Source organism: Triticum aestivum, chromosome 3A (assembly GCF_018294505.1).
Source record: "Triticum aestivum cultivar Chinese Spring chromosome 3A, IWGSC CS RefSeq v2.1, whole genome shotgun sequence".
Classification (NCBI taxonomy): domain Eukaryota; kingdom Viridiplantae; phylum Streptophyta; class Magnoliopsida; order Poales; family Poaceae; genus Triticum; species Triticum aestivum.
In genome coordinates this window covers 55,096,668-55,110,833 of record NC_057800.1, presented here as the reverse complement: position 1 = coordinate 55,110,833, position 14,166 = coordinate 55,096,668, and the positions used below count along the sequence as shown (strand labels likewise).

The 14,166-nt window shown below is 43.0% G+C and overlaps 1 protein-coding gene across 1 annotated transcript; it reads right to left on the bottom strand.

Annotated features, from left to right (window-relative positions):
• Positions 1-11,440: 11,440 nt before the first annotated feature.
• Positions 11,441-13,405, bottom strand: LOC123057857 (cytochrome P450 704C1-like). Its single transcript, XM_044480735.1, has 4 exons — positions 12,564-13,405; positions 12,145-12,486; positions 11,860-12,063; positions 11,441-11,769 (listed from the first exon to the last, which is right to left on the bottom strand). The coding sequence occupies exons 1-4, from the start codon at positions 13,359-13,361 to the stop codon at positions 11,575-11,577; spliced, it is 1,539 nt and encodes a 512-aa protein (XP_044336670.1). The 5' UTR covers positions 13,362-13,405; the 3' UTR covers positions 11,441-11,574.
• Positions 13,406-14,166: the final 761 nt, after the last annotated feature.

The following is a 14,166-nucleotide window of genomic DNA, read 5'->3' as shown; positions in this document are numbered from 1 at the left end:
TTCGGTATTCCACCTTTAAAAGTATAATTAGCAAGCATGGTGGAAATTTCAGCTTCCGGTATCTTTCTTTTATTAGTAACAATTTCTTTCATGTACTTAGCATAAGGATTCATTTTAAGCATATCCGTTAATCGCATACGCAAAAAGATAGGTCTAATCATTTCAGCAAAGCGCTCAAAATCCTCATCATCCTTTTTCTTGGATGGTTTGGGAGGAAAAGGCATGGGTTTCTGAACCCATGGTTCTCTTTCTTTACCATGTTTCCTAGCAACAAAGTCTCTCTTATCATAACATTGATTCTTTGATTGTGGGTTATCAAGATCAACAGCATGTTCAATTTATATATCATTATCATTGCTAGGTTGAGCCTCAACATGAACATTATCGTTAACATTATCACTAGTTTCAGGTTCATTACCAGATTGTGTTTCAGCATCAGAAATAGAAATATCATTTGGATTCTCAGGTGTATCATTAACAGGTTCACTAGAAGCATGCAAAGTCCTTTCATTTTTCATTTTCTTCCTTTTGGAAGGACTAGGTGCATCTATATTATTTCTCGAAGAATCTTGCTCAATTCTCTTAGGGTGGCCTTCAGGATACAAAGGTTCCCGAGTCATTTTACCACCTCTAGTCATAAATCTAACATCATTATCATTATTCTTACTATTCAATTCATTAAGCAAATCATTTTGAGCTTTAAGTACTTGTTCTATTTGAGTGGTAACCATAGAAGCATGTTTACTAATAAGTTTAAGTTCACCTTTGACATTAGCCATATAATCACCCAAGTGCTCAAGCATATCAGCACTACGTTTTAATTCTCTACCAAAATAAGCATTGAAGTCTTCTTGCTTAACCATAAATTTATCAAACTCATCTAAGCATGGGCTAGCAAACTTAGTAAATGGGGTTTCAGCTTTATCATATCTATAGAGAGAATTTACCTTTACTACCTGTGTCGGGTTATCAAGACCATGTATTTCTTCAATAGGAGATGGATTAAAATTATGCATTTCTTCGACAGGCGGTAAATTGAGACCATGTATTTCTTCAATAGGAGGTAAATTCTTAACATCTTCAGCTTTAATACCCTTTTCTTTCATGGATTTCTTTGCCTCTTGCATATCTACAGGACTGAGAAATAGAACACCTCTCTTCTTCGGAGTTGGTTTAGGAATAGGCTCAGGAAGTGTCCAATTATTTTCATTAGTCAACATATTATTTAATAGAATTTCAGCTTCATCGAGTGTTCTTTTCTTGAAAGCATCGATTAGTCTATTATAAAAGATATCAAGTATTTTATTTTTCTTAAGAGGATGATCAGGCAAAGCATTAAGTAATTGGAGAAGCCTCCCCCAAGCTTGTGGGAGACTCTCTTCTTCAAGTTGCACAAAATTATATATATCCCTTAAAGCAGCTTGTTTCTTATGAGCAGGGAAATATTTAGCAGATAAGTAATAAATCATATCCCGAGGACTACGCACACAACCAAGATCAAGAGAATTAAACCACACTACAACAGGAACCACCCTTTAGCAACACATATTTTTGCAACATTCTAGTGATGTGTTGCGACGAAGCTGCCATAGCTACGCATATATGCGTTGGGAAGTCTATGTGTTGTTGAAGATATAAGGGACAACAGATGCTATCCGATGCACTCTATGCGTTGCCATTTATACACATGACATCCATGAATATATGAAGGCTGAACCGTTTTTTAGTGGGCTATGTGTTGTAAAGATAAATGAAACTATTTATATCTAAATCTAAAAAGTTGTTATATTTCTAAAATTCTGACATCATCCATACAAGTAATAATAAAATATGGCAAACCAAGTACTCGAACCTGTAACCTCAGGCTCGGTAGAAAAAGAAGCTAACCAACAGGTATAAGTAGAGAACGTGACGTGTCTTGATTGTTCCACCTATGTGTATGTTCCCCACTGTGAGCAATTAACCAACTCCACTCAATTGGGCCTTAGAAAGCAAGGGCCCACTGTGCGCTGAATCGAGCCGTTGTTGATTAAACTTTAATGTCTATTCTCAAAAAAATAAAGATTATTTATACTCCCTTGAAAAAGTTGTTATTTGCACTCAATTCTAGTACAAAAATAAGTTGACTTTACTCAAAAAAATTGGTACATGTACGAATTCTCAAAACATAATGCTACTTGTCCGAAGTAGTTGTACTTGCTACTTTTACGTTTCACTAAAAAATGACTGCTAGTTTTATGTTCATTAGAAATCAAGCCATAAGAAATAAAATACTTTTTTATGTTTCCAATTTTATTTAAACAGGCCAAAAATAATAATTGAATTTTCTCAGGTAAATAAGAAATATATATTATTTTAAAATGTTTTCATGCTTTTTGAAAAATTGCATGGAAGTTTAAAGTGTTCACCCATATAAAAAGTGACAAATCCGTGTATTAAAAAAGCGATGTGTATTTACAAAAATCATTTAGTACATAAATGTTTAGCATGTATTAAAAAAAGGTTCATCATGTTTTTCGAAGACATTGATTGTGCATTTTGAGAAAATCAAAGTGAATTTAACTATTCATCGTAGAATCGTGTATATAGAAAAGTTCATGGAATTTTTAAAAACTTTCACACATTTTAAAGGAATATTTTGAAAAATGTTCATCATTGACGATGGATCCACTGATCAGGATCTAAATGAGGTACCCAACCTCCTTCGGGAACCTATAGCCACATCATTGGAAGCCTGTAATATGCCTTAGGGAGCCAAGAACCTAGACTTTGTAACCTAAGCTTCACTGGGAATATAAAGGCAATGTCAGGGACCCCTTTAGGGAGAAATAGAAAAAACTTACAAGCAGTACCCTCTCTCTACCGCCAAGAAGAGCGAATGGTAACTAGTAAAAGATATCTCATTAGCGACCAGATTGGTCTCCGGAGACCATCGAGGTAAGAAACACACTTTTACGAAAACCCCCTATAGGTAACCACTTAGTAGTGGCGTGGGTTATTTGAAATGCAGTACTGCTAATTAGTAGTAGTGCAGGGTGAAAAAACACGCTACTGGTAGGTCATAGTAGTACCATGGCCAACAAACGACCCACGCTACTACTAAGTGGTCCCACCGTCCCCTGGGACAAGCCATAGTAGTAGTGCGGGGTGTAAAGCCCGCACTACTACTAATTTGATAGCTGTAGCGCGGGTGCAACCACGCGCTACTAATACGGATAGACGGGGCCAACTAGTGGGCCGCTCGTAGTTGTAGCGCGTCTGCCAGAGGCCGCGCTACAACAGTTGTGCTTAGTAGTAGCGCGTCTTTAATGCCCCATGCTACTACTAAGTTCCACTTATTACCATAGCAGATGCCCGTCCCCCCATCGCCATGCCACCTCTCGCAGCGCACACATTCTACTATGCCATCCCGCAGCCACCCCGGACCTACCCGCCGTTGCCGTCGTCCCTGCGTCCCCGATCGATACCCCCCTAATCTAGTGTTGCCCCTCAAATTTGTCGTATTGTCTTCCTTTCAAACCTCCACCTCAAAGCCACATATTATCTGCTCCCTGGCACTCTCCCTGCTTACGACCGTATTAAACCTCATCCATTCCAAACCCTAAGGGCTGGACCAACTGCAACAACGATAGCCATTAGGGTGGCTGGTGATGGTGACATCAATGATGACTTCAATGATCTTGTCAACTTTGGCCACAACTGGACAACTGGCATGGGGCAACTATGACATAAACAACTAATAACTCTTTTATCTTCCTTTTAAGTGATATAAAGGACCTTAAAACGATATAAAGATCTATTTATCTATCCTATTTTTTCCTACATCCCAAAATAAGTTTCTTCGATTTAGTACAAGTATGTAGGGAGTATCTTCTTCAAGTTAGTTGTCTTTATTTGCTCTTCATTTGAGAAGTTTTTAAATTTTCGTAATATTTGTAATGTAATAATTTAAACAATTTTCAAAGAATTTAAAATAATCTTAGTTTTAACTAGAAGCACCAAGAACTATGTTTTCACATCTCTTATTCCCTTCGAGTATCTATTTTTCCTCACATTTTCCTTTCTCTTAACATGTCAATTGGTTTCTTTTCTGAGACTCACATGTCAATTAGTTTTTTTCTAAGACTCACATGTCAATTAGTTAACCAGTTTATTCAGAAAAAAATTGTTAAAAGGTCACCGGAAATTCAGTCCCGCCATTTTTTCTTCTTATTTCCCTCCATTTTTCCCACGTCAACGATTTCCCTCCTCCATCTAAAAAATAAAAAACTGAAACTGCTCGGTTGTTCCACAAAATCTGCCCCTCATCTACCTGATCACCACACGCACGGTTCCATCCTCCCCATCACACCTCCACTCGTCACGAACCTCGCCGCCGATGGAAAGCTCATATTCCTCGAGGCGCCATCTCTCTCTCCACCTAGCAGTCGTCTGTCGCCGCCCTCTCTCCACCTCGCTGCGCCGCGGCCGGGCGAGCCTTCTGCGTGTCGTTGCTACCAAGGAATGCCACCACGGTGGCAGCGTGACCGACCACGCCACAGAGGCGCTGCAGCTCGTCGTCCGCAACCCCATTGACGTGCTCACATACCTCGCGTGGAAGACCTTCGTGTTCCCAGCGTGCCGCGTGATTGGCTCTGTCACCAACCTCCACTCCTCCAAGTTCAGATTCCTCATCGCCGAGCACCTCGGCGTCAATGCGCAGGACGTGTAGGTAACTCAATTAATCTTCCTGAATGTAACCATGAATCCATGATCAATTACCTCGATCGAGCTTGAGTCGGAGTTGTGGGTGGATAATTGTTCCAGCGCCTTCCCTACACATCTTCTACCCAGTGGCCGATTTATTCTCTCCCCACAGAAGCGAAGGATCATCCCCTGCATTATCTTCTCTTTTTCGCCCTCCTCTTCTCAGTAGACCAGCAAGTACACATCTGCAGTAAGCATCTCACAGCTGCACTACCTTCCTTAATCCTCATGTCATGCAACTTACAGTACTAATCGTAGAATTGTCGTGTCCCAGGATCGGATTGGAAGTGGAGGCAGAGGCGAACCAAGGGGGACGAGGTCAAGACTATTAGCTCAGATAGATGTAAGCAATTTTGACGCATTCTGAAAAATAGCGTACTACGTTTTCCCCCTTAATTTAGGATCTAGCTTTAGGCTTTGAGATATTTTGCAGTTTGTATTAAACATAAGCAGTTCTGTTTTTGTTCTCGATATACGTATGCCCACATATATTTCTGAAATACTATGTAGTATAATTTCTTATTTTACTCAAGGACCTAACTTCACACTTTGATTTTTTATTTTTTTGCAGCTGTGTGTTAAATAAAAGTAGCGCCGTTCTTGATATATGCATGCAGAATTGCATACATATGCTTCTGGAAACAGTTTACTATGAATCTTTTACTTAAGGACCTACTTTCAGGCTTTGAGCAATATTCTGTATTTAATCTGTAAAATAGTCTTGTCGTGGAAATGCAATATTGATATAATATAAGAAAGTGAGGAGACAATACAAGCAATTGTGCAAGGCCTACTCTTACGCATAATGAAATAGTTATGCTGTCTTTGTTTTGTAGAATGATCTTATAATTTATAACACCACAACCTCTTATTTAGCAAAAAGTGTTCAAACTAGACTTCTGCGACCAACAATTTGATGATCCTTAAGAAGCACTTTGGACAGCAAAGCAGCTTCTGTTACTTCGAACACATGGTGCGCTCCCCTGATTTGTGTGCACCTTCTTATTCTATTAACTATTGTAGGATGCAATTTGTATGGTGGGCTCAAGCTTCAGAAGAAAGTGAATAGAACAAGCAATAGATGTCTTCCTTTTCACTACAGACCAAGAACAATATAAAGCAGGGGGCAGCCCTTTTTCGTCACTACAGACCAAGAACAATACCAAACAAGTGTATGTTATGCGTGATTCTTTGCATATTAAATTTATGTTATGGATGATTCTTTGCAGGTTTTAAATTGCTTATGTTAGAAAATCTTTCTCATCTACTTTCTTTTATGTAATAGGTTGGCATTATATTATTTTGAAGAGCTTGGGAAACCAAAATGAGAATGTTACTCTTGCTGCACACTAAAGTACTGATTAGAATATAAGACTGATGTTGTTAAACTGGCTAATAAGTTCTGAGCAGTGCAAGTTGATGCTATGTTGGCAAAATGTCATCTGTTGATAAGACCACTAAAAGGTTTAAAATTATTGGTCAGGCGACAAACTTAATTATTGCATCCTTTGTATGCTGCTCGTCTAAGATTTACTGCTCTATTAACTTGATTTTATCTAACGGCTCATTACTGATGTATTTTCTCTATTGTTGTAGATTGCCAGGTAAATTGATGATGCATGTCTCACATTGACTGAAGGGTCGAGAACGGGGCTACTTCTAAATAGCTTCACATTATGTTTTCGAATGTCGTCTCTAGAGTCGATGTTTGAAGCATTAATATTTAGAATGGCTGAGACTCTGATTGCAAGGATGAGAATCAGACTACTACTATATAGTTTTAGTCTTGTAATCTTTGGATTGCGTTGTTTGTAATGCAACAAAGCCAATTTAATATATGAGACATTTTTATTTACTACATTTTGGTTCGTATGCACTATCAACATTGACCGAATAATATGGATGACAATATATAAAGTAAAATTAATTGTTCATGCCATGTGGCAATGTCTCTTGGCATTGTAATAATCTTATATGCCCATTTTGAAAATCCTTTTCTGGACGGTATGCGCCAACGCATATGAAGTGTTGTTAACCTATAACTATATACATTGCTATGGTACAACACTTATTCACATCATTTACCAACGCATCTATATGTGTTGTTGTAGAACCTTCCAACGTCACCAACGGCAACGCATATTAATCCGTTGGTGTTGCCCTTAGCAACACCTATATGGACGTACGAAAACACATCAATGTGTTGCTAAAGGGGGTTCCTGTTATAGTGCCATATCTTAGCACCATCCTTTAATGAGAACGGAAATATTTTAAGGATATAAAAGTAGCGAGTTCTCTCATCATTAGTGAATAGGGTGGCTATATCATTTAATTTAGTAAGATGTGCCACAACAGTTCCAGATTCATAGCCATAAAAAGGATCAGATTCAACCAAAGTAATTATATCAGGATCAATAGAGAATTCATAATCCTTTTCAGTAACACAAATAGGTGAAGTAGCAAAAGCAGGGTCAGGTTTCATTCTAGCATTAAGGGATTGCTGCTTCCATTTAGCTAATAACCTCTTTAGATCATATCTATCATTGGAAGCAAGAATAGCTCTAGCAGATTCTTCATCCAAAACATAACCCTCAGGCACAAAAGGTAATTCATATTTATTAGGGGGAGAGTCTTCATCATCACTTTCATCAATATTATAAGTTTGAATAATTTCATTCTCTCTAACCCTAGCAAGTTGGTCATCAAGAAATTCACCAAGTGGCATAGTAGTATCAAGCATAGAAGTAGTTTCATCATAAGTATCATGCATAGCAGAAGTGGCATCATCAATAACATGCGACGTATCAGAATCAATAGCAGAAGTAGGTTTAGGTGTCGCAAGCTTACTCAAAACAGAAGGTGAATCAAGTGCAGAGCTAGATGACAGTTCCTTACCTCCCCTCGTAGTTGTGGGATAAATCTTGATTCTTGGATCTTTCAAGTTCTTCATAATGATAAGCAGATATAAATCCTAAGTGACTCAAAGAATAGAGCTATGCTCCCCGGCAACGGCGCCAGAAAATAGTCTTGATAACCCACAAGTATAGGGGATCGCAACAGTTTTCGGGGGTAGAGTATTCAACCCAAATTTATTGATTTGACACAAGGGGAGCCAAAGAATATTCTCAAGTATTAGCAGCTGAGTTGTCAATTCAACCACACCTGAAAACTTAATATCTGCAGCAAAGTATTTAGTAGCAAAGTAATATGATAGTAGTGGTAACGGTAGAAAAAGGTAACGATAACAGAAGTAATGTTTTGGTATTTTGTAGCGATTATAGCAATAGCAACGGAAATGTAAATAAGCGAAGAACAATATATGAAAAGCTCGTAGGCAATGGATCGGTGATAGAGAATTATGCCGGATGCGGTTCATCATGTGACAGTCATAACCTAGGGTGACACAGAACTAGCTCCAATTCATCAATGTAATGTAGGCATGTATTCTGAATATAGTCATACATGCTTATGGAAAAGAGCTTGCATGACATCTTTTGTCCTACCCTCCCGTGGCAGCGGGGTCCTAGTGGAAACTAAGGGATATTAAGGCCTCCTTTTAATAGAGTACTGGACCAAAGCATTAACACATAGTGAATACATGAACTCCTCAAACTACGGTCATCACCGGGAGTGGTCCCGATTATTGTCACTTCGGGGTTGCCGGATCATAACACATAGTAGGTGACTATAGACTTGCAAGATAGGATCAAGAACTCTCATATATTGATGAAAACATAATAGGTTCAGATCTGAAATCATGGCACTCGGGCCCTAGTGACAAGCATTAAGCATAGTAAAGTCATAGCAACATCAATCTCAGAACATAGTGGATACTAGGGATCAAACCCTAATAAACTAACTCGATTACATGATAAATCTCATCCAACCCATCACCATCCAGCAAGCCTACGATGGAATTACTCACGCACGGCGGTGAGCATCATGAAATTGGTGATGGAGGATGGTTGATGATGACGATGGCGACGGATTCCTCTCTCCGGAGCCCTGAACGAACTCCAGATCAGCCCTCCCGAGAGGTTTTAGGGCTTGGCGGCGGCTCTGTATCGTAAAACGCGATAAATCCTTCTCTTTTTTCTCTCCCCGAAAGTGAATATATAGAGTTGGGGTTGAGGTCGGAGGAGCTCCAGGGGGCCCACGAGGTAGGGGGTGTGCCCAGGGGGGCAGGCGCGCCCCCACCCTCGTGGCTAGGGTATGGGCCCCCTGGCCTTGATCTTTTGCTAGTATTTTTTTATTATTTCCAAAAAGACGCTCCGTGGAGTTTCAGGTCATTCCGAGAACTTCTGTTTCTGCACATAAATAACACCATGGCAATTCTGCTGAAAGCAGCGTCAGTCCGGGTTAGTTGCATTCAAATCATGCAAGTTAGAGTCCAAAACATGTGCAAAAGTGTTTGGAAAAGTAGATACGACGGAGACGTATCATTACCATGCCTGAGAACGGTCCAGATGTTTACATGGAGACTAAGGCATGAATCTCTAGCCTTGCTAACGAATATGTAGAGGCGAGGCCTTGCGGTGGAGGGCACGCAATGCTTCTTTTGTGGACGAGCTGATGAAGATGGAGGACACTTGTTCATCAAGTGCAAAGCGGTTAAGGAGGTGTGGAGAGATCTAGCCTTAGAGAATGAAAGAAGGGAGCTGGAAGCAATCTCATCTGTGCAATCAATGTTGGACTATTTATGGAGGGTAGATACCCTAAAGCGCATGCAGATCCTGGCTTTTTGGTGGATGTGGTGGAGTGCCAGGAATAAATTGAGAAAGGGGGAACTTGGGGTGTCGGCAACTGACATTGCGAGACGAACACGCAGTTGTACACTTGAGTATATGCAGGTATATATCCAGGTACCTAAGCCACAGTGCATTGAAATATGGCGGCCCCCCGCGGAATACATGGTGAAATTCAATGTTGATGGATCCTTCATCCCAGGAGAAAACCATGCAGGGTGGGGAGCAGTGGCTAGGACAAGCGATGGCGTCGTGGTGGGTGCGCGGGCTGGAAGATTGGAGCTCATCCAAGATGCGTTTGCGGCTGAAGTAATGGCTCTTCCAAGCGCAGTCTCCTTTGCAGCCGATTTGGGGATCATCCGAGTGGAGTTCGAGACGGATTCACAGCTATTGGCAGAAGCAATGGACGTGCGCAAGGTCAATTCTTCGGCGTATGTTGCCGTGATTGAGGATACAAAATACCAGCTCAAACTGTGGTTCTCTAAGTATGTAATAAAATGGTGTAGGCATAGTGCTAACTCCGCGGCTCACGAACTAGCAGGTCTTGGTCGTCTATGTCCTGCAAACTCGGCTGTCGAATGGGAGTCCGATGTACCCGCCCAAGTGGCTGTATGTGATGCGGGTGATTTATCCGGACACCGTTAAGTTATAAAGCTTTGCTTTGCCTTAAAAAAAACACCTGTCACCTACCTCCGACATCATCATAACAGCCACCGTAAGAAAAAAAAATGACAAATCACCATATCATTTAGCTAAGCTGACTTCCCATAAAATACATCTAATCCCGTAGCCCACGTAGGCACATACACGGAAATGAATCTCCCATATCTCTCTCTCCGTGAATAACGTGATTGGTGCTTGGGTGAACGTGAATACATATATATCTCTCTCCGTGAATAACGTGATTGGTGACTGGGCGAACTTGAATACGTGATCACCTCGAATAATCGGAGACTGATCTCCTCCTCATCTCCTCGTCTCATCTCGTCTCCTCAGCCATCGTTAGTAGCCGCCGCCAGCGCCTCAGCCGCTCGGACGCCATGGACCTTGGGAATTTGGATCACAGCTCGCGCGAGAACGAGGACCGGGAGAAGAAGATGCAGCTCCTGCTCACGCGGACTGAGCCACAGGGCGGCGACGACCACGGCAAGTAGCATGGCACGACTACCCCGATCCCAAGCTAGCCTAACCCTGGATGGTGCCATCCGTCTCCGCCAGCCAGGAAAGGTCCAAGTCCTCGGCCGTCAAGCCGTCCGCCTCGCCCTAGCCTGCTTCGCAATGGTCGATCCTCTGCTGCCACGACGCACAAGAACAAGAGCAAGGATATTTCGACTGGTGAGTTTCAATTTTGTGTTTGATTTTATGAATATAAGCATTGATCTTATAATTTTTTTGTATATAGATGGTATGATGTATTTGTGCATAGATTGATTGCTGCTCAAGTCGATGTGGGGTATTTTTACCCGTGAGCACCCATTTCACCTGTCGGGTGATTGGAGGAAAATTGTACCGGTTCACGGGTATGGGTACTGATGATGTACCCTTTCACAGGTATGGATACGGGTGATGGGTAAGTTCGAGAGGGATGGATAAGGGTATGAGATAACTTCATCCGTACCAAACCCGGCGTGTGCCATCCCTACTCCTTTGGTCCCAAAAAGCTTGTCCTAGATTTGTCAGGATTTAGAACCCTTTCTATTCTTATACAAAATCAAAAGCTACCGACCTTATTACCATCTAACATATTCCTACAGAAAATATATTAATGAACATATATTTTCTCCATCAATAGTGAACCTGCTCGGGTCAAAAATAAACAGGCACAAATGTACAAAACCATCAGATGAATATCAGGTGCCAAAACACAGGTAAAAGGACATGTTTCATGGGTGTTATAATTATATCGCATAATAAAAATATTATTCTTGCATATGAATTCATCATCACTAATATCATAATGTCAAAATAAACGTGCGTAGCAACACACGTCTTTGATGATCTAGTATTATCAAAGCTCCGCACAACAGCACAAGGGAACATGCGCACATTTTGAGACTAGACTTCTTATAGCAGCACAATCCTGCTAGTCTCCGGTTGATCGCCGGGGCGACGCGCGAACACAGAGCGGGCCGTCCATTTTAAGCGTGAGCATTGGGCGATACCCCACCGTCGAGTCGCGCTTCCACATCTCAAACCTGAAGAGGTAGAGAAGAGTTGCTGAAAATATCTTCATTTGCATATACGCGAACTCCTTTCCTAAGCAGATCCGAGGCCCCACCTAGGTTGAACAAGAGGACAAACATACATACACGTGAATTCTGGATCGTGTCGTAGTTTATTGGTCCTTGAAAATAGATGATTTAATTACCTGGAAAGCGGTGAACTTGTAGGGGCTCTCCGGGACGAACACACCGTCGTCGTCGAGCCACCTCTCCGGCCTGAACTCCTCAGCGTCGTCGCCCCACAGGAACTTCATCCGGCCCATCGCGTACGGCAGGTAGTTCACCATGTCCCCTCTCCTTACGGTGTGCCCGTCCGGCAACGTCTCATCTGAGAAGCAACATTTGACATCCTGCGATGCAACAACCAATAATCACTTCCCCAGTCGTGAGACAAATGGAAACACAAATGTGGATGATCAGGGTCAACTCACGGTGGGCACCGCCGGGTACAGCCGGAGGGTCTCCGTGAGCGCGGCGTGGAGGTAGTGCATGCTGCCGATGGCATCTTCGGTCAGGCACGCCGTGAACTCTTGCACGCCGCCCACGTTCTGGTGGTCGCCGGTGGTGGCCTCCCGCACCTCCCTCGCGATCTTGTCCTGGATGCGCTGGTCTCTGCACAGGACGTAGAGGAACCACGACAGAGTGCCCGCCGTGGTGTCGCGGCCGGCGATCATGAAGTTGAGTATGATGTCCCGCAGGTACTTGTTGTCGAAGCAGCCGGGGTCTTTCTCCCTCTCCAGCAGGAATCTCGACAGTATGTCCTGTTTCTTGGCCTGCCAAAATCAAGAAATGTCACCACTAATTTGCCGCCACCGGGAAAATGTTGTAAGGGGAATCGAAGCTCGCTTACGAATTCTTGTCCATCTCTGTCCATCTGCTCGATCTTCTTGTCGATGACGGTGTACACGAAGTCATCGATGGTGCCCACCGACCGCTTCATGGCCGCCTCCGACACGATGTTGAGGAGCCTCTTGGCCTTCCACAGCGGGTCCAAGAACCGGTACAGCACCTGCTCGCTGGCGTTGTCGAACGCCCTGGCGAACGCCGCACCCTCCTCGTTGGATCCGGAGAGCGCGCCCAGGTTGACCCCGAACCCAATCTTGAAAATCGAGTCCAGCGTCGACCGCATGAACAGATCCTCCATGCTCAACCTCTCCCCGGCAGCCGCGGCGGCGGCCACGATGCCCGCGAGCTGGGCAGCCATGTCGCGGAACACGCCACTGCTGTAGTCCTGGAGCATTCGGGTGCTGAACTCGAAGCTGGCGACCTTCCGCTGGTGACGCCACTTGGTGCCGTCGACGTTGAAGATCCCGTCGCCGAGGAGGTCCTCCATCGTGTTATGGGTCATCGTCCCCTTGCCGTAGTTGGCGAAGTTGGTCCGGAGAATGTACTCGACGTTGGCCGGGTCGACGGTGTGGACGGAACTGCAGGTCAGAGTGAGCATGCGGAAGGTGCGGTACCTGCGGGAGAGCTCCGTCATGTACTCCGGCAGGCGGCCCCAGTTGAGCAGCTGGTGGAGCATGGTGCCGGCGACGGGTGGGTAGCTCCGGCGCCTCTTGCCGAGCAGGCCCAGGCGCGTCATGTACAGGCCGGCTAGGATCAGGAGCAGCGACGACAGCGCGACCAGGAACGGCAGCGGTGAATCCATGGCCTGTGAAACGGCGCTGGGTCACGTACGTAGTATGGTGCTAGAGTGCGCCGTGTGTGTGTGGATTGAGGAAGGCATATTGTTGTTCTCGTTATTTATAATAGTAGAAATTTTAAGATGGCCAGAACTATTATGGACCGTCCATTACTTTCGATCCAAGAGTCTAGATTGAATGACGTAATAGGTCATCTATGAGGTCACCCACACTCATATTTGGTAACTGTCCATTATTTACGATCCAAGGGTCTGGCTTGAACGACGTAATATGTCATCTATGAGGTCACCCGCACTCATATTTGGTAACTGCCCATTATTTACGATCCAAGGGTCTGGATTGAACGAGGTAATAGGTCATCTATGAGGTCACCCGCACTTATATTGGCAACTCTTCATTATTTTCGATCCAAGGGTATAGATTAAACGAGGTAATAGGTCATCTATGAAGTCATCTGCACTCATATTTGGTAACGGTTAGAAAAATAGGAAACACCAGAATTAGAAAGTAGGAATTTATAATATATTCCTACCATATAGAGATTGCTCGAGTAAAAGGAAAACAATTGTATTCTTCTATAAAAATATTGTCATGAGTGCTAACGCCTATGGATCTCATTTTAATTCTTAATTAAGATGATTCATGCCATTAAATTTCATGATTTATATTAAGATATCATGAGGTCACATAACACTAGTAGAAAAAGACCCATTTGTCCCGGTTCATAAGGCCCATTTGTCCCGGTTCGGCAAACGGGACTAAAGGGTTGGTACTAAAGCCCAATACTTTTAGTCCCGGTTCTTATACCAA